General features: G+C 45.5%; 2 protein-coding genes across 6 annotated transcripts in view; one reads left to right on the forward strand and one right to left on the reverse strand.

The window, feature by feature from the left end:
- Positions 1-221: 221 nt before the first annotated feature.
- LOC121935635 lies at positions 222-4,772 on the reverse strand. Its single transcript, XM_042477371.1, has 2 exons — positions 4,192-4,772; positions 222-894 (listed from the first exon to the last, which is right to left on the reverse strand). Exons 1-2 carry the CDS (start codon positions 4,423-4,425, stop codon positions 526-528), a joined length of 603 nt encoding a protein of 200 aa, XP_042333305.1. The 5' UTR covers positions 4,426-4,772; the 3' UTR covers positions 222-525.
- A 685-nt stretch (positions 4,773-5,457) lies between these two features.
- The window catches only part of GLCE (glucuronic acid epimerase), a 46,332-nt gene continuing 30,393 nt past the window's right edge, over positions 5,458-21,396 (forward strand). For 2 of the 5 annotated variants that reach the window (XM_042472658.1, XM_042472654.1), the window contains exons 1-2: positions 5,458-5,590; positions 14,528-14,652. The gene's annotated coding sequence lies outside the window, so the exon portion shown is untranslated. Of the gene's footprint in view, positions 5,591-7,395; positions 7,482-9,742; positions 9,845-14,527; positions 14,653-21,396 lie in introns of those variants that run through there. The other 3 variants (XM_042472657.1, XM_042472653.1, XM_042472655.1) reach the window with 3 other exon arrangements.

Below are 21,396 nucleotides of genomic sequence, written 5' to 3' on the forward strand. Positions count from 1 at the left end.
GTTTAAGATGGCTCCTGATTGAAACCCCACGATTGCCCCTGCATTGCTTTCACATTGACCCTGAGATGACTTCAAATGTTGCTTGAGTGATAAGGACCTGAGCCCCAGTGCTTTGTAAGAGCAAACCCGGCCTCATTGCAAAGGCAAGAGAGGGAAGGCAAGCTGATGGCCGCTGGCTGTGGCAGGGGAGTGTGGGCTATGCATCCAGTGGGAACAGAGGCTGTCATGGCGTCCTCCTGACAGGGACCCAGTTCCAGGCCCTGGCAGCCACTAGACCCCATCTTGGAGCCCAAGGACTGGGGGAACGACCCCTATTCGCTTCCAGGGCAAAGCTAAGGGGGGGGGGCGCGTGTGTCTGTGGGAGGAAAACTAGGAGGTAAGCAGCAAGGGTAGGGGGCATGGAAAGTTGCTGGGGTTGAACTTTGCACGCTGTCCAGGTCTCTGGGTCTCCGGAGAAGAAATAAACAAATGGGGGAAAAAATCCTAACAGTCTAAGTCTATTGTCTATAGATCTTCTAAGAAGTCCTAAAAGCCTTTGGGCATCTTGGCATCCCTGGCCGCGATCCGGGGGCTTTGTCTTAAGAGCATGCTTCCCTGTTGTTCTGTAGTAGTGGCCTTCCCTCTCTTGCCTCGTCCGAGTGCAGAGGGGTTCATTATCGCTGGAGCACTCTGTGCTCTTGGTGGGACAGCTGTACGCTGGTTAAATGTCAGGCAGGTTCCACAAGCAGGGGCACTTCTAGAGCGAACAGGGGCATTGTTGATCCCTTGGATGAACATTGGATGCATTATGGCCATCCCTGGTGCTTGCCCTCTGTTCATCCGTAGGCCAGCCTGGTTGACCTGAGGCACGGCAGGCTGATGATTGCCATGTAGCAGGAAGTCCAGGAGTCTCCCCTACCAAAGAAAAAAATCATAATAAGATATGGAAGATCTTTGTAAAATGAAGCAGAATGCACAATGACTAGAGCGCCGCTGGCAGAAACATCAATGTTTATCTGCCAAGACACTCCATGAGATCTTATTGAAGTCTTATGGAACGGCAATAGATGCAGCAAAGAATTCCTTCTATGCTGCACGTATTGTGTCCGCTGAGTCTTGTCCAGCAGAGCTGTTTAGGGTGGTCCAAGAGCTAACTCAACCATCTCCCACCCTAAACGTATTATTTGAACCAACTAAGGCCCGCTGTGATGCTTTTAATGACTTTTGCGCAGATAAAATCTCTCGGATAAGGGCTGATCTGGACGCAGTTATTATAACAGAGATGGGAAGAGAGGTATCCAGTGACTCTGTGGACCTTGTTAGACTGGATCCTTTGGAGTTTGTAAATACTGATGAAGTGGACAAGATTCTTGGATGTGTCAGGAGGATGACATGTCCTCTCCATCCGCCCAGGGAGGGGATGCAACAAAAACATTGCTACAATCTATAATCAATGCATCCCTCAGGGAGGGGAGATTTCCATCACAATTAAAGCAAGCAGTCATTAGACCACTTTTGAAAAAACCCTCCCTGGATCCCCTGGTGAGAAACAATTATAGACCGGTCTCTCTTTTATCATTCTTGGGAAAGGTGATCGAGAGGGCAGTCACCTTCCAGCTCCAAGTTGTCTTGGATGAAGCCATTATCTAGACCCATTTCAAACTGGATTCAGGACGGGTTCCGGAGTTCAGACTGCCCTGGTCGCCTTAGTCGATGATCTCCGTCTGGACATCAACAGGGGAAATGTGAGCACCCTTCTAGTGCTCTTGGACATCTCAGTGGCATTCGATACCATCGACCAGGGTATCCTTCTGGAGCGCCTGAGGGAGCTAGGCATCGGGGGCACTGCTCTTCAATGGCTCCGTTCCTACCTCTCAGGCAGATTCCAGATGGTGAGGCTGGAGGAAAAGAGAGCTGACATCTGGCGTCCCTCAGGGCGCCATTCTGTCCCCCATGCTCTTTAACATTGACATAAAGCTGCTGGGAGAGATCATCCGGAGACATGGGTGCGGTGTCTACAGTACACTGATGACACCCACATTTATTTCTCTATGTCCCCGACTATTGCAGTGACTAGGGATGGCATCTCTCCTTGTCATGGCCAGCCAAGATCAGCTCTCGGAGGACGTGGATGAGCCTCCTCCAGAGCAAGAGCTGATTGAGGCTACACCAGGTAGCAATCCTGCTCTGCCAGGTCCCAGCTGTGCTCTCCCAGCTCCAGAGGAAGAGGCCCAACCAGGTCCAAGTGCTAGAGAGGGCCCTCCTATGGTGCAACAGCCTAGTGGTGACTCTGGGGAGGAAGCTTGCCTGGAGGTGCCTACGTTCCAAGAGAGAAGGGCTGAGAGTGCTTGCAGGCGCAGATCCAAGATGATTGCAGAGAGGCAATCAGCCAACCAGCCTCAGGTGGCACAGGGGAGAGTTTCCCTTACTTAAACTGTTGAGAGACCTTTGCTGTTGGCCAGAGTTTATTGCATGATCCCTTGGTGTGGTTGCTGCTAGCACTGGCTTCTTGTATCTTGATTCCTTGTTGCTTTGACCTCGGACTGGACCCTTGTTATCTTCTGGCTGCTTTGACCACTCTGACTCCCTGTATCCTGACTTTGGCTTGGCTTTCGGTTTGCTTTGTCTTCTGGTATCCTGACCTCGGCTTGACTTCTTGGACTGCTTTCACGCTGAATCCTTGCAAGGTCTGTGTTTTGCATCCACTTGAGCCATTCTATCAGCATGTGTCTGTGAGTGCTGGCCGCAGTCCAGGACACTCCTCTGCATGCCTGTCTTGGATCAGTAATGGCTGGATGAGGGAAAACAAGCTCAGACTGAATCCAGAGAAAATGGAGATACTTGCGATAGGTACCCCAAGTCCAGGGATGGAGTTTTGTCACCCAGTCCTGGATGGGGTCACGCTTCCCCTGAAGGATGAGATTCGCAGTTTGGGAGTATTCCTGGATCCGTTCCTATAATTGACATTCCAAATAGATGCGATGGCCAGGAGTGCTTGGTATCAGCTTCGGTTGATACGCCAACTGCGTCCCTATCTGGACCGAAAGGACCTTGACGCAGTGGTACTTGCACTGGTAATCTCTCGGTTAGATTTCTGCAATGCGCTCTACTTGGGGCTACCCTTGTACCAAATTTGGAAGCTTCAATTGGTTCAAAATGCAGCAGCCAGATTGGTTTGACCACATAACACCAATACTGAAATCTCTTCCCTGGCTGCCAATTAGTTTCCGGGTGCCATACAAGGCGTTGGTTATTACCTTTAAAGCCCTACATGGCTCGGGCCCCAGTTACTTGCGAGAGTGCCTCTCCCTACATAATCTGCCCTGCACTCTCAGAACATCTAGGAAGTTCTTACTAGAATATTATAATACCAGGTTAATGACAACTAAGGCATTCATTGCCGCGGCCCCAAGATTATGGAATGACCCACCGGAAGAGATCCGTCTCATTACTACGTTAGAGGCCTTGAAGAAGGCACTCAAAATGGATCTCTTCTGGTGGGCTTATCCACTGCGTTCCATATAAAAAGCCCTTCCTGGCTGCTCATTCCTGGGCTTTTTCTTCCATTAATAATAATAATAATTTGTTTTATTTATATACCGCTATTCCAAAGATCATAGCGGTGAACAGCAAGTAACCTAATTAGCCCCCAACAGTCTGGGTGCTCATTTTAGCTCCCTCCTCAGAAGGATGCAAGCCTGAGTCGAGCTTGGGCCCTTTTGCTGGTCTTGAACTCGCAACCTTGTGGTTTCGAGTGAATGGCTGCAGTACAGGTATTTAACCACTGCGCCACCAGGGCTTCATTGGAAGGAAGCCAAGGAGGAGCATGCATGCGCACATGCTTCCTGGCTGCTCATTCCTGGGCTTTCCCATTGGAGGGAGCCTAGGAACAGGTCCCCTGCCAAACTGGCTGCTCCTTCTTTGAGCTTTTCGTACTGCAGGGGCTGGAAGTCCAGGATGGAGAAGGAGGAAGGGAGGCCCTGCAAACTCCACAGACATTCAGATATGCCCACCTTCTGAGCTAAGGAGTGGTCATTTGGTATCTTAAAGGCCAGGAGTTACATTGCTCCGCCGTGAATAAGGCAAGTCAGACTTTTAGATCAATTATTTAACTAAATATTCTAGACTTATAAATGAACACAGCCATAAAACCAGCAAAATCCACAAAGCAGTGTCCCCTTCCTTCCCAGCAGACGAAATTGCAATGCTTACATCTCTCCAGGCGTTGTAGCATTCAACCTCGAAATCGAAAATGGCTTCCATGTTGACAGTGATCAGAAGCATCACTCCAATAAAGAGAAACAGGAGGCTAGAAACGGCCGTAGATTCCATGAAGAGCCCTTCACTGAACCACAGCAAGTAAAGGACTTGGATTGGACTCTGACCCGTTGCACATGACCACAGCCATAGCAAGAGCATGACTACCAGCCCACTATAGTCTGCCATGGTTGACTGCCAATGGCAAACTGGACACACACTCTGGACCTGACATTGACTTCAGCTGCCTGCAGCTCCCTTGTGAGGTCATGCTGCCTGTCTCCCAAACCCATGGCAACAAGGGTTATTGTTGTTTGTTGTTGTTTATTCACTGCATGCATTTATGCCCTGGCTTTTCTCCTAGACTTCTGAGCAGCTTCTTGGTTCTCCTGGGCTGGGCTCTGAAGTCATCTTGACTCTCGTTTCCAAAGGAGTACAAGGCAGCACTCTGGACATGCCTAGAGACTACTAGAGAAAAGACTTCTCTAGGCCTTTGTAGGTCTGAAAGCACAATACCATTACAGTGGCCATTCAAATGGAATTAAACTATTGCAATACTGTACTAAAAGCTGAGCCATGATGACATGGTTTCTGCAGCGCAGATGCAACCCTGGTTGCGTTTTGAGTGTGTATGTATGTATGTGTGTGTATATATATATATATATATGTGCATGTGTGTGTATATAAATATTTGTGTATGTGTGTATATATATGTGTGTGTGTGTCTATATATTTATACATACACACCTATATATATATATATACAGACATAAATACATTCATATATATATATACACACACACGTGTGTGTGTAGGTATATTTATATATATATATGTATGTGTATAGATGTAAATATGTGTGTGCATATATATATATATATATATATATATATATATATATATATATATATATATATATATATGCTGTGGGTGCAATCGGTCGAGGCCTCTGCTTCTCGCGCTCTGATTGGACGCCAGAGCTCTAGAGGCGGGAGTAGTAGGAGACAGACAGAGAGCGCGCGCCACTCCCTCTCTTTCACCGCAGCCCTTTTTCCCGCCCACACGCCTCCTCCGATTGGCCGAATCAAGCTTGATTGGCAAAGGGGGCGGAGTCAGAGAGGTGTGTGAGGCGAAAGAACTCTTTTTTTCCAGCCTCCAGCGATCTCGCGAGAAGAGGCAGGACGAGAGCGAGAGGGGGCGGGGTCTCCACAGTGGCGGCGGCGCGCGCGCTCATTCACTCTTTTGCTCTCTCGGTTGTCGCCTCGTCTCTCTCTCTGTGAGAACGGGGCGGGCGGGCCCCTTAGAACGGGAGGAGAATAAAAACACCTTTATGTTTCCAGGACCGCCCTCGCAGGTAAGAAGGTGGGGCGGGCGGGGAAAGGGGAAAAATGGGGGGCTTCTATTTTTTTGGGGGGGAACCCCTATTCTTTACCCCTAAAATGGTGGGAAAGAGTTAAATGGAGGCTGCTGTGTGTGCAGATATATGTTTATCTGGGGGGGCTGACCTTTATTTGTTCTGCATAGGGGGGGTGTTTCCCCTCAGTATTGGGGAAAGTCAACAAATCTGAGGGAGGGGTGTCTCTTGTGCCCCCCTAAATATCCCAGCCTTAAAGGGATCGAGGAGGGGGTCACTTTGACACCTCTTTAGGCCCTGTTGGGATTTGTAGTTTCACGAAAGCCCCTGACCCTAAAAAGACTACAAATCCCAGGATTCCACAGTTAAAGTGGGGTCAAGTTGCATTATTTCCACACTTCAAATGTCAGTTGTTCCTGTTCTGAAGCAACAGGTCATTTATTTAGACCCTACAATAATACGTTGCTCATATTTGATCTTAGGAGGGGGATTTGTAGTTGCATCTAGGTCCCCCGACCCAAAAGAAGACTACAGATCCCATTATTCCACAGGGAAAGTGGTGTCAAGTTGCATTATTTCCACACTTTGGATATGAGTTATCCCTATTCTGGAGTAACAGGCCAATTGTCTAGATCCCACAATAATAAGTTGCTCATGTTTTATCTTATGAGGGGGATGATGGGATTTGTAGTTTCAGCAAGGTCCCCCCTCAGGCCTTTTGTGGGGGTGCCTCCCAAGAACTACAGATCCCAGCATTCCCTCGGAAGGAGCCATAGAAGTGATAGTGGCCTTAAGTTGATTATTTCCACACACCTGAAATGTCAGATATTCCTATTCTGAAGCAACAGATCCCACAGCAATGCCTTGCTAATACATATACATATATAATATATATATATATATATATATCTAGGTTTTATATCTGTCCTATATGCTTTATCCTATCCAGGGGACGTTGGGATTCCCTAGGAAGGAGCCATAGAAGTGAAAGTGGCGTCTGGTTGCATTATTTCTACTCACCAAATGTGTCTGTTCTTCTTATTCCGAAGCAAAGGGCCGATTATTTAGTCCCAGAATAGCATTTTGCTCATGCTTTTCTCTGGCCAAGGATGTGGCCACCAGCCATGGGCCTCTTCTTGCCCCAAATGGCGCCAGGTTGCATTGTAAGGGGGTCCTTGGTATCCCCTTGGGGACCCAAACCCAAGGATGCTCAGGTCTCATTACACACAATGGGGCGTTATTATTGTTGTTATTGTTATTGCTGATATTACATTGAGACCTTGGTATCTGCTGGGTTTGGTTCCAGGGCCCCCAATGGATACCAAAATCCAGTGATGCTCAAGTCCCTTTATATACAATGGGGCACAAATCCATGGATGCTCAAGTCCCATTAAACTCAATGGCATTGTAAAATGGCGGCCCTTATATAAAATGGCAAAATCAAGGTTTGCTTTCTGGAATGTTTGTTTCTAATGTCCTCAAGCTGTGGATGATGGGATCCATGGTGCAGAATCTGTGGATAATGGAGGCTTTGTGTCTACGTTGCGCCCTTAAAATGTCTCTGCAAGAAAAGATGGGAACCCTTTTTTCTTGGGATGAATTGCCCCTCTTCAGTATATTTTGGAAGGGTAGGCATTTGTTGTTGTGTGCCTTCAGTTCGTTTCTGACTTATGGCGACCCTACGGCTAAACTATCCTGGGGTTTCTTTGGCAAGGTTTGTTTGGAGGAGGGTCGGCATTGCCAAGGCTGAGAGAGTGTGGCTATTCCAGTGGCTGCCAGTGGTATTCTCTTCCTTTCCCCCTCAGGGTGGCCTGCCTCGCAAGAAGGTGGTTGTGAGGATGGAGTGACAGTAGACAACCGTATCCACTGCTTGGAGCTCTTTGGAGGAAAGGTGGGATCAAAATCCGACTCATACTCTTAACTCAAACGCATGAGCCACATCTTGGAGTGGTTTGAGCGTCGGACAATGACTCCGGAGACCAGGGTTCAAATCTTTACTCACTCCGTTGGGTGAATCACAGTCTCTCAGAGGAAGGGTGGCAAGCCCCCTCTGCCCAAATCTTGCCAAGGAAACCCCATAGTAGATTTGCCTTTGGGTTGCTGTAAGTTGGAAATGACTTGGAGGCAACAAAATGTGGATTTATACATCTGTGTATACAATAACAATAACAAGATTTAGTTTTATACAGCCATGTTTCTCCATAGCTCTTTCTTCTTCTTACCAATTTGGTTGGTAACAGGGGTTGCCTTGATGAGCCAGTTCTGGAGGCAGTTCTCTGCAGAAAGACAACTTGGGTGAAAAGGCTTGGTTCTTGGCCCCAAAGAGCTTGCGGTCTGAATTAAATTGGTTTAATTGGATATTCTGCCTGGCTGAGGTTCGGTGAAGTGGATCCTGACCTGGGAAAAGGTGTGTTTATAGGCTGCCTTCTCATCCTGTGGGTCAGTATATGCAAAATCTTTCTTTCAAGTCTGTGAGAAAGACTCAAGGGTCCACCTGGCAAGATGCAGGATTGCACATATTTTGGGGGCAGCGAGAATATCATCTCTCTCCTTGACATATCATGAGAGTCCAAGCCAGGCTTGCAAACACTTCCTTTCCTCTTTTCATCCAAGCAGCTCTTTTTCTCCTCCTCCTCTTCCTCTCCAGTCGCTTTGGAAAGTGCAGATGGCCGAAACCCTGAAGGTTGGCATATATTGTGTGGTGTGTAAATGTCATCCACATTTAGGGTGCCTTGGCTGAGCAGAAAGATTTATTTTTGTCCTGTATCTTCTTGGTTTCAGTTGGCTCTCTCCAAGCCCCGGCATCCACGAAGGTGGTGTGTGTGTGTATATATATATATATATTTCAGATTCTCCAGTTGCCTGGAAGAGACAGCTTTGGTTGCACCTGTCACACTTACTTTTCCTGAGTGAATCTTCCAACCTGTCTAGTCTTGTCTGTAAGAGTAAAGGGTGCATTGCACGGATGATGTGTTCTGAGAGTTTAGAGACGCAGAAGAGCGGGGTCGCTCTCTGGGATTTCCTGCGGAGCAAGAGGCGGACAGTGTACCTGTAAGGTAATGGCTTGGAGGGCTTCAGCATCCCTGCGACGGGTGTTTAAAGGAGACTTTGCAGGCTGTTTATCTTGCTAGGTTTTGGGGCTGTGCCCCCACTGCTTTGTGTCTGGATGGATGGAGCCTTGCCTTCTTGTGTTTTGCTCCTCTGCAGGTGCCACCGGAGCTTGGGAGCAAGTTTGTGAATGGCTCTTTGTGTGGGGCCAGCACCTGCTTCCTTGCAGCACTGAGGCATCCAGGCGGCGGGATTAAAATGGCGTAGCATAAGCACGCTGGAAGGTCGCTCTTTGGGAAGCCAGGGCTGCTCGCCTGACCTTAATTTAGCACCTATTACTAGAAATGTGCCAAGTGTTCTTCTGGGAACCATGGATGTCACAGTGTGGAAATAAATGGCATTTGGAAGTGGCGACGCTGAAAAGCTGCATAGAGGAGCGTGGGGTTTTGTGTGTGTTTGGCTTTGTTTCTTGAAGACAGCAGCCCTTGTCTTTACAGGTTGGATCTCTCCTTTTAGTTTACACATCGTACACCGCTTAGAGACTGCTAAATTCAGTATGAAGCGGTATAGAAATGTAGCTGCTCTTGCTCTTGCTGTCTGGAATACTGAGATCCCAAATACTGCGACAGCCAAGAACATTTTCCATGGGAGACGAGATAGCAACACCTTTGCTTTCTGATGCTTCAATGTACACAAACTCTGTTTCATGTACTAAATTATTTCAAAAACATTCTGTATAAAATCACCTTCAGGCTGTGTGTATAAAGTATATATGAAACATGAATGGATTTCATGTTTAGACTTAGGCCCCAAGATATTTCATTAGGTAGATGCAAGTATTAGGAAATTCAAAGCACTTCTGGACGCAGGCAATTTGGATAAGAGAGATCCAACCTGTAATTTGTCTTCCAGAGATAAATCCAAGTCCTCCTCTGTGGTTTTATTGTTTTTATCTTACTTATTCCTTATATATATGTGTGTGTGCGTGTAGTTTTATTTTATTTATACTCTTTCCCAGCCATGGAACTCAAGGCTGTTGACAAAAGGTAAAACAACTAAAAAGTTCACAGTGCAGAAAAGTTAATCTATAACTAACCTACTAGTAAGATTTAAGAGTAAACAACTAATACAGACAGCACAGCATGTTATTAAAGGGCCTTTCATCGTGAACAGTCACTTCTCAAAGGCATGTTGAAACAAAGGAAGGTGAGTTTTTCTGGATTTTTACATTCAGGGTCCTTCTGTGCTAAATTATGAATAAGCAGCTAGTAAGTGTGTAGTTTTAAGGGGCTGCGCTGAATATCAAAAGATCCGTGCTTGAAAGGGCTTAGTAGCTGGCCTTGGGAATGTCTCCACGTTCCCTGGCCAAAAATCTGCAATGTGAGGATAGTAGTATTTACAGAGTTGTTAAAGTTGCTCATGGAGCCTTTGAAGCTTTCTAAAGTATGGAATAGAGGTTAGCTATTCTCCATGCCATGATGGCTGTCTTCCAGTATGTGATTATTCCACCTGTGAGTGTTTCATCAGAGTGTTTTACTGATGTGTTGGGCCCAGCAAGAAACCCATGGGAATCATCGTGGGCCAATTTCATATTCAGTTATACACGGAAATGCCCTCCCTTCAATAGTTTGGTTGCATTTGGAGTGCTTATTCTGGATTGTTGGAAATGCAACCTGGAGGATTTGGCTGTCTTCTTCCTCCGGCCAAAATAGGTCACTTGGTGGATCTTGAAGACCTGCCACTCTGCCCTTGCGCACTGATTGATACCTGCAAGGCTTTGTCCAGGAAAGATCTGATAGAGATCTCTTCCTTTCTTGCTTTCCCCAGAAACCAGGCATTCATGCACTGAGAAATGTGCAGAGTTTTGTGCTCGATGTGGCATGGTTTCAAGGTTCCTCCGGTGAGGAGGCGGATGAACAACCATTTTATTTATGCCCTGATTTGAAGATGCTGGCTGTAGAGATTTCTTCTTTAATTAGGCAAGGAGCGAATGTGAAGCCCATCCAGAAGAACTCCTTACAGCCAGCATTGCAAAAGCTTGTTATCAGTCACTTTGCTATTGCTCTTTCTATCCTTCCACCACACCTGATTTCATGCCCCCCTTGTGCCTTCCTCCCTGGGTCTTTGCTCTGGCTAATGCAAAGAGCATGCCTTCTGGGTAGACCCATGGTAGATGGTAGGCATTGCACATGATGCCATACAAAGGTTTGTGCAGGAAGGTTAGCGAACTGTCACCTGCGTCCTCTGTTCCAGAGTTGTTTTGCTGGCTTTCCACATGGGAGGCGAGCCAAAGTTAATGTTCCGGCCCCCTTTTTTCAGAAATCACACCCCGGCGTTTGTTCTAGGGTTGCCTGGCCAAGCTCCAGTGCCTCCTTGACGGTTGCATTAATCCAGCAGCCTCTGCAGACTGCAAAAGGTTAGCAAAAGTACACAGCGGGATTCAGGAAGACACTCTAGGAAAGAACTTGATGCCGGCTGCCTCTGGTGCCGCTTGGTTTATTTGCAGAGCTCAAAATTAGCAGAAGCCTATAATGATTAGCAGCTGGCCTCGCGCCCAGAAAGACACCAAGTGCTGGGCCTGGCATTCATTTTCTGGAAGACAATTGTCCCTTCACTCTCTCTTTTTTTATTACCGAATCAATTCTTTGACAACAGTGCTTCTGTTTACAATGCTGATGATGCCAGGGTTATATGGAGAGGAAAACAAGAGTGGCCAGATATCACCCATTCAGCCACCTGGCCTGGCTCCGGTTTTCTCTCTTTTCTTTGCAGCTCCAAGCGATGCACCTGTTTACGCACCTGGCCACCAAAGAGAATATGCAGAAGGCTCTATTTTTAGTCTCAAAAGCGCCACTCCTCCCTTGTGGGTTGAAAAACACCCAGCGCCTGGCGATAATAGTGGCATCGGTTTATGATGCCTCGCAGCAACCTTCCCTCCGCTGGTGCCCTTTGGGTATGTTTTGCATTGCAGCCCCCCCATAGTCACCTGGCCCCAGCTGGAGGATTGTGGGGATTATAGCCCAGCACAGCTGGGAAGGGGGACACCAGGCTAAGGAAGACTGCTTTGCACACACCACATGCGCTGTTCTGTTGACCCTGGTAGCTTTGCAAAATGGCTGCATGTACGTCTGGTTTTCTTCTCTGAGAAAATTCCCAAAAGAAGTCAGTGTATTTGAGTTTTTACCTCTTGGCCAGAAATAGTGTGATGGACCTAGACTTTTGTCCCAGAATAAGTGAATTCACTAAGACTGGGGCTGGCGTTCAGGCAGCCCTCCAGCAAACCCGGGTTGGCTGGTTTAAACCGTTGTTTAAATCTCGCTTTAAACCATAATTTAAACCTCATTTTAAACCATCGTTTAACCTTGCTTTAAACCATTGTTTACTTCCAATGTTTCTGAGAGCCCAGAGGGATGGCAGCGCCATTCCAGAGGGCTAATGAAGTTTTAATTAGGTCTGGTTTGGCGTGTGGTGTCTCAAATGTGCAGATTTTTCAAAACAGGACTCGCATTGTGTTAGGCAGTTGTAGGTGATCTCTATTCCCCGTTGGCAATGCTCAAAATGTTGCAGGGAAGGGGTCAGATTCAAATGCTGCCTCTTTCCATGGAAGGTTCAGCAAGGTTAGGACATCCTCTCTGAGCGTGCCACTCAAAATGGAGATGGGCTGTCAAGGCATGGAGTGTGTCTTTCCTGGCGGTGTCTGTGGTGACTTAGTTCTCTTATGCAGGCACATCAGCGGCTGAAACTGGAATACAGTCAGCCATCTGTATCCACAGATTTGGTATCCACAGGTTCAACCATCCACAGCTTGAAAATATTCCCAAACGAAGAAAGAAATCCCAAGAGCAAGCATTGAGTTTGCCATTTTATATAAGGGACATCATTTTACTACACCATTGTATAAAATGGGAGTTGAGCATCCACAGATTTTGGTATCCATGGGGGGGGGGGTCCTGGAGCCAAACCCCAGTGGATACCAAGGGGCCATTGTAGTAATAGTAGTAGTAGTAGTAATAGCAACAACAACTCATTGTATATAATGGGTCTGGAGAATTCACCAATTTTCGAACCAAACCAAGGGCCTACTGCAATGAAAAGAATAATAAACCCATTGTATAGAATCCAGGGATGTTCAAGTCTCATTATGTACAGTGACACAATGAAATGGTGTCCTTTATATAAAATAGCAAAATCAAATCATCCACCACCCTGGCCCAATTTAGGAAGGATCTCAAAACCTTCCTATTCAAGCAGGCATTCCCCGATTAAATATCCTGTGGGCCTCCCTCCTCTTCCGTGGCCATGAGGATGGGCTAACGGGGCCTTTGTTATTGTTTTTAGATTGTGTATTACTGATGTTTTATGTTTTTAACCTGTATTTGTTTGCACTTGTTGCATATTGTAAGCCGCCCTGATCTTTTTGGAAGGGCGGGATATAAATAAAGATTTTATTTATTTTTATTATTATTATTATTTTAAAGGTTGCTTTCTGGAATTTAGATCATTTTTTAATATTTCAAAGCTCTGGATGCTTAAATCCGTGAAGAATCTGTGGATATGAAGGGCCGACTGTACAGTATTTCAGTCTTTTAAAACCTATTCATAGAATCATAGAGTTGGAAGAGACCACAAGGGCCATCCAATCCAACCCCCTGCCATGCTTTTGTTGTCGTTGTTGTGTGCCTCCAAGTCATAAGGCAAGCCTGTCATAGGGTTTACTTCCAGAGAGGGTTTGCCATAGCCATCTTCTGAGGTGGAGAGTGTGTGACTTATTCACTGTCCAAAATCGATGTACCTGATTTTCATTTGATCCTTGGAAATACAGTGGGTTGTATATTTTTAATAAACAAGCAGTGTTGCTGTCAACGCAAGGGTTGTGCTGCATCATAAACCTTTAGCTGTGCGTGATCTGATTTAATGCTATGCAGCCCTGATGTAGGATACTGGCAAATGTTGTTTTCATTTTTCAACCAAATAAGTTAACAGTCAAGGTATTTTTCTCTCTCCTCTCTGGGTCTTTAAATATGTGCCGCCTCTAAATTTGTCTTGGAAGTTGACCCAGGAGCAGAACAGTTCGCACTGCCAAGCCGTACCCCGAAGAAGTGCTTTCTTCTCGCATTAGGAAGCGTGGGCCTGCCTGCAAGGTGTGTGCTTTGAACCGCCGTGAACTGCAAGGCTTGGAGGGAAATGTTTGATGTTTCGGCACAGCGGCTTGCCACTTCAGATCTGGAAAGATCTTGCTTGTCAGTCAGGTTTCTCCCCCCGTTCTTTGCAGGTTAGCATAACAAGAATGTTGGGAAAACATATCCAAGGGGAGCTGTGTTGGCTGTACAGCAAAGTACCATAACAGATCAAATCCACAAAACCAAAGCCTTTTGTTTGGCCAACCAAAATGCACAAAATACTTTATTGGATAGAGAACATGGAATTTCTCAAGAAAACTCTGCTGTTGCACTTGGGATCTGCTGAAATGGCCTTCATTTGGAGCAAAAATGTACGGAGGCTCTTTTTATGGCATTGCTTTGATCCTCTTCATTAGAAGGAAAGGAAAATTCTCCCAAATAATGTTGTAGCATTAAATGGTTCTCCCTCTGGCCTCTAGAAACAGGGAATGAAGCCAAAGGCCAGCTTTGGGAATGGTCTGTATGTAAGCACAGGTGAAACACAGGGTCTAAACCAACAGTTCCCAAACTTTGATCCTCCAAGTGTTTTGGAATTTGACTCCCGGAAGCCCCAACCGTCTTGGCCAACAATCAGGAATTATGGGTGGTCAAGTCCAGAAAATCTGGAGGATCAGTGTTTGGGAATCAATGGTCTAAACTGTACTCATTTCCAATGCTCACTGCTGAATGGAGTCTTTATGGTAGTGATCCTCCATTTTTATCCCTCCAGATGTTTTGCCCTATTCCAAGATGTGCCGGCCGGGATGCCTTGTGGTCAGATTTGGGGAGTTGAAGTCCAAAACCTCTGGAAGGACAGAGGTTGGAAGCCATGGTTGAGGTGGCATCGGAGATGTGGTATGGAAATCTATATTTATTGTTGTGTGCCTTCAAGTCATTGCTGACTTATGGCAACCCAAACCTGTCATAGGGTTTTCTTGGCACTATTTCTCAGTGGATGGTTGCCACCATTGCCTTCCTCTGAGGCTGAGAGAGTGGTATTTGCTCAAGTGGGTTTCCTCCAGTGCTTTTCAGTAAGTGGGTTTCCATGGCTGAGTGGGGATTTGAACCCTGGCCTCCCACACACATTCATGCATACCCATATATGTTTATCTGAGCTATTGTATTACAATCAGTCATACCAGATGGGCTTTCTATGAGTCATTCTGTAAGTGGTTTTCTCAGTAGGATTGCTAAGTATTGCAGAGAGTGAGTGAGTGAGGCTGAAGGAACTAGGGATATACACCTTTGCAAAAGAAAATGAAAGGTTGATTTATTAGGTATATAGCTCTCTTCAGGTAAGTATACTAAACATTGTGTTCTTTCAGAAGTAATCTTTTTCAGAGATAGTCTTTCCCTCCCAGAGTTAGACTTTCAAGAGGTTTTTCTGTTTTGGTTAAATGTAAGGGAGTCATGTGCCATTCTTTACATTATTACAAATATCCCAGTAAAATAATTCCCAAATACAGATGTGAACGTATTTGAAGTGCCAAATCAGTGGAATCATAGCACTATAATTGTGTAGTGTGTGAAAGGCCCTAGGAGTAGACTGGCTTGTAGGCATCTCTTGAGGTTCATGGTTGTAAAGGGATTTAAACTTGGGTCTGATGCTAACCCTGAGCTGGACTGTCACTCTGATGGGTTTTAAGATTTAATGTCTGTGTGAAAAGGGGACTTTCTATGGATAACAACAGCCTTCCCAGATTTGGTACCTTCGGGTGCTTGGCACATCACCTGTTCACTTCATTGGCAGCGATAGTGTGGAGTAACCAGTTTGGGGAAAGCTGTTTGGCATGCGTTGGATCAGAACTAGAAATGACCAAGGTGTGCCAGAGAGAGTCCGCAGGGTCCGGTTTTGGGGCCATTCAAGGAGTTTCTGCTTCCCAGTATCGGTTCGATCTTCTGTGATTCTGTAAGCATTAAGATGCTGAAGCTGCAGTGTGAGATCTGAATCATTCTCTGTATGTCTTTGAAAAGCTTCTAAATATGATTTTTCAGCACTGTCCCAATTTCCAAGCCACCCTTAAAATGTAGCTCCTTGGTTGTAATGCCTCCTTATTTCATCCTTTCCGTTCAGAATCCCATATTATCTGCCTTTCACATCTCAGCCGATGAAACTAATCGCCTTCTGTCCGTTATTGTCTTTACAGACCTAAGAAGCTTTCCCCCCTTTTAAGGATGTTCTTCTCTTTCAGTTAGATTATGAGACAGTCTTATCTTTTCCAAAGCAGCACGCAAGCAAACGGAGGAAAGATGCGTTGTATCCTCTCCCCCTGCCTTGTGTCTTTCCAGAAGAGGAGCTGTGGCTTTTCAAGCACATGTTGTGGATTTTGCACTGGGTTCATCTTTTTGGTTGGTGTTGCCAGGATGCTGTGCTAGGTAGGCCTTTGCTCTGATCCAGGGTCAGAATCCTTTACGTCAAAGTGCTGTGGCAAAGGTGGACCAGGTTTCTGAGCATCTCTGTACATCATGATCATGATTGCAGGCGTTGCCTCCTGCTTTATTTTCTCTCCTTTCTGGATTGACAGCCCTGTTCACAGCTGTGTCGCTGTGTGATGCAGAAGCCTGGTTTCCATATGGCTGAGCATGGCTAGGATTTCCTATGGTTCTGGCATTGTAGCAGGTGGCTGTCTTCTGTTTGCACTTGTCTGTCCGTCTGTCTGCCGATCCATCCTTCTATCCATCTGTCTGCCACACACACACTCCTCCTTTTCTGCAAAACTGGGACTCAAGCAGGCTTAGAAGATAAAAAGAAGTACAAGTAAAAACATGTAGCTAAAACACAGGAAGTTATGATTAAAACAGTATTAAACCATCCGTGAAATAAACATTTAAAATAATTGAGCTATAAATGCAAAGAGTAAAAGTAGTACAGGTTGAATATCCCTTATCCAGAAATCTATAATGTGGGGTGGTTCAAAAAGAAGGGTGTAAAGGTGATCAAGAACAGCTTTACTTTTGCACCATCACCCAAAATCCAAAATCATCCACATGGGTGGCTGAGATAGGGAGACCTTGGCTTTTTGAGGGTCCAGCGGTGCACAAACTTTGTTTCATGTGCAAAATTATTCATAATTTTAAATAGGCTTTTTTTTTTGTATGTTGTACAGGTTTGAGCCTCCCTTATTCGAAATGCTTAGGATCAGGAGTGTTTCGGGTTTTGGATTTTGGGGGATTTGGGAATATTTACGTATACGTAATGAGATATCTTGGAGATGGGACCCAAGTCTAAACATGGAATTAATTTATGTTTTGTACGCACCTTATATGCATAGCCTGAAGATATACAGTGGCATAGTAAAATGGTGTCCCTTATATAAAAGGGCAAAATCTATCTGTCTGTCTGTCTATCTATCTATCTATCTATCTATCTATCTATCTATCTATCCAAGCCATGGACAGTTGACTCCACGGATGCAAAATCCAGGAATATGGAGGGCCAACTATGCAGCTAATGCAAGAGACCCTACTCTGGCCCTTGGAAAACGGGAGATCTTTTTATTCCATGATTGTTGACCCTCCCAACTTTTGATGAGTAAAATATTAACTTGTCCATAGTGGTTTGGACCACTGGCTTCTATTAGGTTTGGGAAGCTGCTTTTGAAACTAGAAGTGGAATTGCCTTATGCCAACTATGCACCCATTTGTTTTTGTGTGGCAAGTCTTGGCAATGATTAATGCACAATTGGATGCAGTGCATGTTCCATTCTAGGTAGCTGCATTAAACTGGGTCAGTTATTTTTAAGTCATGATTATTTTATCAATGCTCTTTCTAAAGTAAACCCCAACAACTTCATTAGAGATGAGCAGATAAGCCCTTTTAGAGATGGATACTCCATTGCAGTGAAAACACATTTGTTGCTGTTGCGATGGGGAACAACATGACTTACAAAACTGAACCTCCAGCAATCTTGGTCCCCTTTAATTAGATTTCTCTCTCCTCTGCCTCATCTGGATTCATATTTTGGAAAGCTTCTGTTCTCTTTTGGCAGGTGATTCTTTCAAAGCCTTTGTCCTCAGGGTTTTGTTTAGAGGTACATTTTTGTCTTGATGTGTTTTTGTGCTAGAGGAAATCATTAAAAATACAGTGTTTCTAGGCCACGTTCCCATCAGTTTTTTACTCAGCAGTTAAGCCTCTGAAAACGCATCGGCTTGTCTCTTCCAGGTCAGTTGAGCAAGGGACCTGGATATTCTAGTGTTGTGGGAATGCCCAGAAATATCTCGCTTAAAGATGGATGGAAGGCTGCTTGGCTTGTTGTTAACTGCCTTAGAGTCAGTCTCAACTCATGGTGACTGTATGAATGGAAGTCCATCCATCTGGCTTTGGTCTTCCTCTCTTTCTACTTGCCTACCTTCCTACTTCCACCTTTCCTGGCATTATTGTCTTTTCTAGTTGTGCCTTTCCATTAGGTTTGTTGTTGTCAAGACCACATATACTCTGAATTTTGCTTTTAATTTAAGAATGATTTGTTCTTGTGGTTGGAAATCTGCTGAAGACTCAGTCCAAGAGGGTTGTTGGGTGAGGTTTACAGTTGTCATTGAGTTGATACCTTTGGGTTCCATACTGGGAGAAAGGTGGATTATAAATCAGTCAAATGGGTACAAAGGAAATGAATGGTACCTGTTTCCCCCTTTCCCCCGAATTCCTTCCCTCTCTCAGTTCTACCTTGTCTTTGCTGCCTTCTCCTTCCCTGCTAGCTCTTAGTTCTTGACAGAAGTAGCCATAATTCTCTTGGCCGCCATCTTGCACACGCCTGTGAAAAGGTAGTACATTTTCCTTGTTCTTGTTGTTTGTGCAGTTTTGGAAACCTTAATGGTCTGGCCTTTTCACCCTCCTGGCTTTGAAGGAGTTTGGGAGGGATGGTTTTCTTTTTTGACTTTATGGGTCCCTGCTGCTCCTTTAATCATGTGTGCAGCTTTGAATTGCCAGTAATTAAAAGGCCGGTGGTCCCTAATGAAGACTTGCGCTTTCACTTGTCTGATGTGAAGACAGATTCAGAGGGGGACCAAGAGATAAAGTAGTCCCTTAACCATCCACCCCAAAAGGAAAAAGTTGGGATGCAGATTATCACAACATCTGTCTTACTGGGGCAACTTATTTTTCCAAAATGTTTCATTGGGAGAAGGAGTGGGGAAGGGGTGCAGCACCCCAGGATCCTCGGAGGGTCCCAATGCAGCCCCCATCCAGTTGCCCACATGCCATAATTTGTAATTTCCACTGAGGTAAGTGCATAAAGTTGGACCACTGTAACCCAGACATCTTGGTCAGAGAGAAGGAGGGAAAGTGGAGGAAGAAGGATTGTACTAAATAGATGTTGCCCCCTCCCCATCCTTACTAAAGAGTCCCAGTTCTTTTATATCCCTTTGATTGGTTTGGCCTCGGTGTTAATAGCCTGGCTCCATTTCTGTAGAGGTTGCTTTTTAATGGCTGTTAGATTGATTGGCAGAGATCTGACATCAATTGCGTAGATTCAATCTCCACATGTGGAGGAATGCATTCATTGTGCGCCTCAACCCTTGCGTTGGATGGAAACTGAGTCAAGATGCCAGTTGTGCAACGGTTAAATGCATATTTGCACCCATGCACACTGTGAATCCATATGCACTGGATGCATGCACATCAGTGTGCAATGATGCACAGTGTACAACTCTACCTCTGCAACCTTGAATTGAGTCCAGGTATTCCACATGGGACAAAAATCTCCAAATCCTCCTGTAAAGAAACCTAGCCACGCATGAGACGGCATTACATTTATTTTATATTTTTTTAAAAATGAGCGTAAGGCATCATGGGGGCCTTGTGAATTTTTAAAAGGTGTAAACCTTTTAAATAAACGATGATGCTGATTTCTCTACATCCCTAATCTCTGAATCCATTTAGTGGTAGAATTAACTCCCTCTCTCCTGAAAACCCACTGGCTGCAGAGCCATCATTACAGAATCATTGCGGAGTATTGATTGCTTAAGAGATTTTTTAGAAAACATGAACATAGAAAACATTTTTGTTGGTTGTAGTCAACTATTAAGGGCTAACAAAGGATTCTTAGCTGTTTTTATAAAGATCTGTGTCTTTTCCCCCTCTTTTCTTCCTTTCTTTCCAAGCAAGAAAGCAGCTTCAGTGGCATTTTGCAGTATTAAATTTTCAGGCGTTTTCCAAGTTCTCACGGTTGGTAGGCTGCTCATTAATTCATAGTTTTGCTAGCAACTAAAGTGTTTGAAAAGTCAGAGTGTTTGTAGTTTTGTGAGACTTCACACACAGTAAAAAGCTGGTCTTCTGCTAAGGCATTCTGGACATTTCTATTTCAGACTCTGAACACATTTCTCTTCCTTCCAGTTTAGTCCAGTGCCTCCTTTTTCTCTAGGCTGGTGGTGGGCATCACTGTGGTCTGTGGGCTACAAGTGTCCCCTGGACCCAACTTTGTCACCCCTGAAGCCATCATTCCCCCCCCTCCAGTTCTTTAAAAAATAAGATGCTATTTTTGCCTCCAAACCATAATGAAAGCTCCCTAAAATGCATGAAAACACACAAATGCCCCCAACCCTGTACAGTCGCCCCGCCTAACTTGTGGATCTGAGATCTGCAACCTTGAATATCTGTGAAGGGGCAACTTCCACTATTCTCAGTGGCATGCACACAGCAGCACGCCCCATTCAAGCCTATGGGGCTTGAACATGCATGAGCCTCCATTTTCGTGGGGGGTCCAGGATGGTTCCCCCATGAAAATGAAGGGCCAACTGTATTCCCAAATGTCTCTTGTTTTCCTCTGCAGTATCTCTCAGAATGGCACCAGGATGTCCTGTCCTTCCACCTGTCGCCATTTTGAGAGGGCCTGCAGAAGAAAAGGGGGCTTGCTCTGTGTGTCTCTGTGGCTCATGGGGGTCTGTGGGGAGGAATGGCTCCTCGCCCTCCTTGCCCACTCCTAATCTAAGCAGAAGACAGTGTCCAGTCCACAGTATTTTTAATAATAATAATAAATAATAATAAAATCTTTATTTGTATCCCGCCCTTCCAAAAGATCAGGGCGGCTTACAGTGGTGCAACGAGTGCAGACAAAATACAGAAGTTAAAAACATATAAACAACAATAACAACAATCTAAAAAACAACAAGAAAAGCCCCTTAGCCCAACCTCATGGCCACGGAAGAGGAGGGAGGCCCACAGGATATTTAATCGGGGAATGCCTGCTTGAATAGGAAGGTTTTGAGATCCTTCCTAAATTGGGCCAGGGTGGTAGATGAGCGGAGCTCCATGGGCAGCATGTTCCAAAGGGCTGGGGCAGCTGTGGAAAAGGCCCTTCTCGAAGTAGAAGCTAACCTGGCCCCAGGCACCTTCAGCAATTGCTGCCCAGATGTTCTGAGGGTGCGAGGCGGAATGTACGGGGAGAGGCGATCCTTTAGGTATCCTGGGCCCAAGCCATTTAGGGCTTTATAGGTAATAACCAACGCCTTATATTGAGCTCGGAAGCGAATGGGCAGCCAATGAAGATCTTTTAACACCGGTGTTATATGGCTGGTCCTGGGAGCCCCAATGACCAGCCGGGCTGCCATGTTCTGTACCATTTGGAGCTTCCGAGTTTGGTATAAGGCGTTGGTTATTACCTA

The sequence above is a fragment of the Sceloporus undulatus genome, chromosome 6 (genome assembly GCF_019175285.1).
Source record: "Sceloporus undulatus isolate JIND9_A2432 ecotype Alabama chromosome 6, SceUnd_v1.1, whole genome shotgun sequence".
Lineage (NCBI taxonomy): Eukaryota > Metazoa > Chordata > Lepidosauria > Squamata > Phrynosomatidae > Sceloporus > Sceloporus undulatus.

Excerpts from the sequence above, each read along its gene's own strand:
- LOC121935635 (XM_042477371.1), bottom strand. The coding sequence starts at position 4,425 with ATGGCAGACTATAGTGGGCTGGTAGTCATGCTCTTGCTATGGCTGTGG. Across the intron at positions 895-4,191 it reads GCTACAACGCCTGGAGAGAT|GGGAGACTCCTGGACTTCCT; the intron begins GTAAGCATTGCA and ends TTTCTTTGGTAG.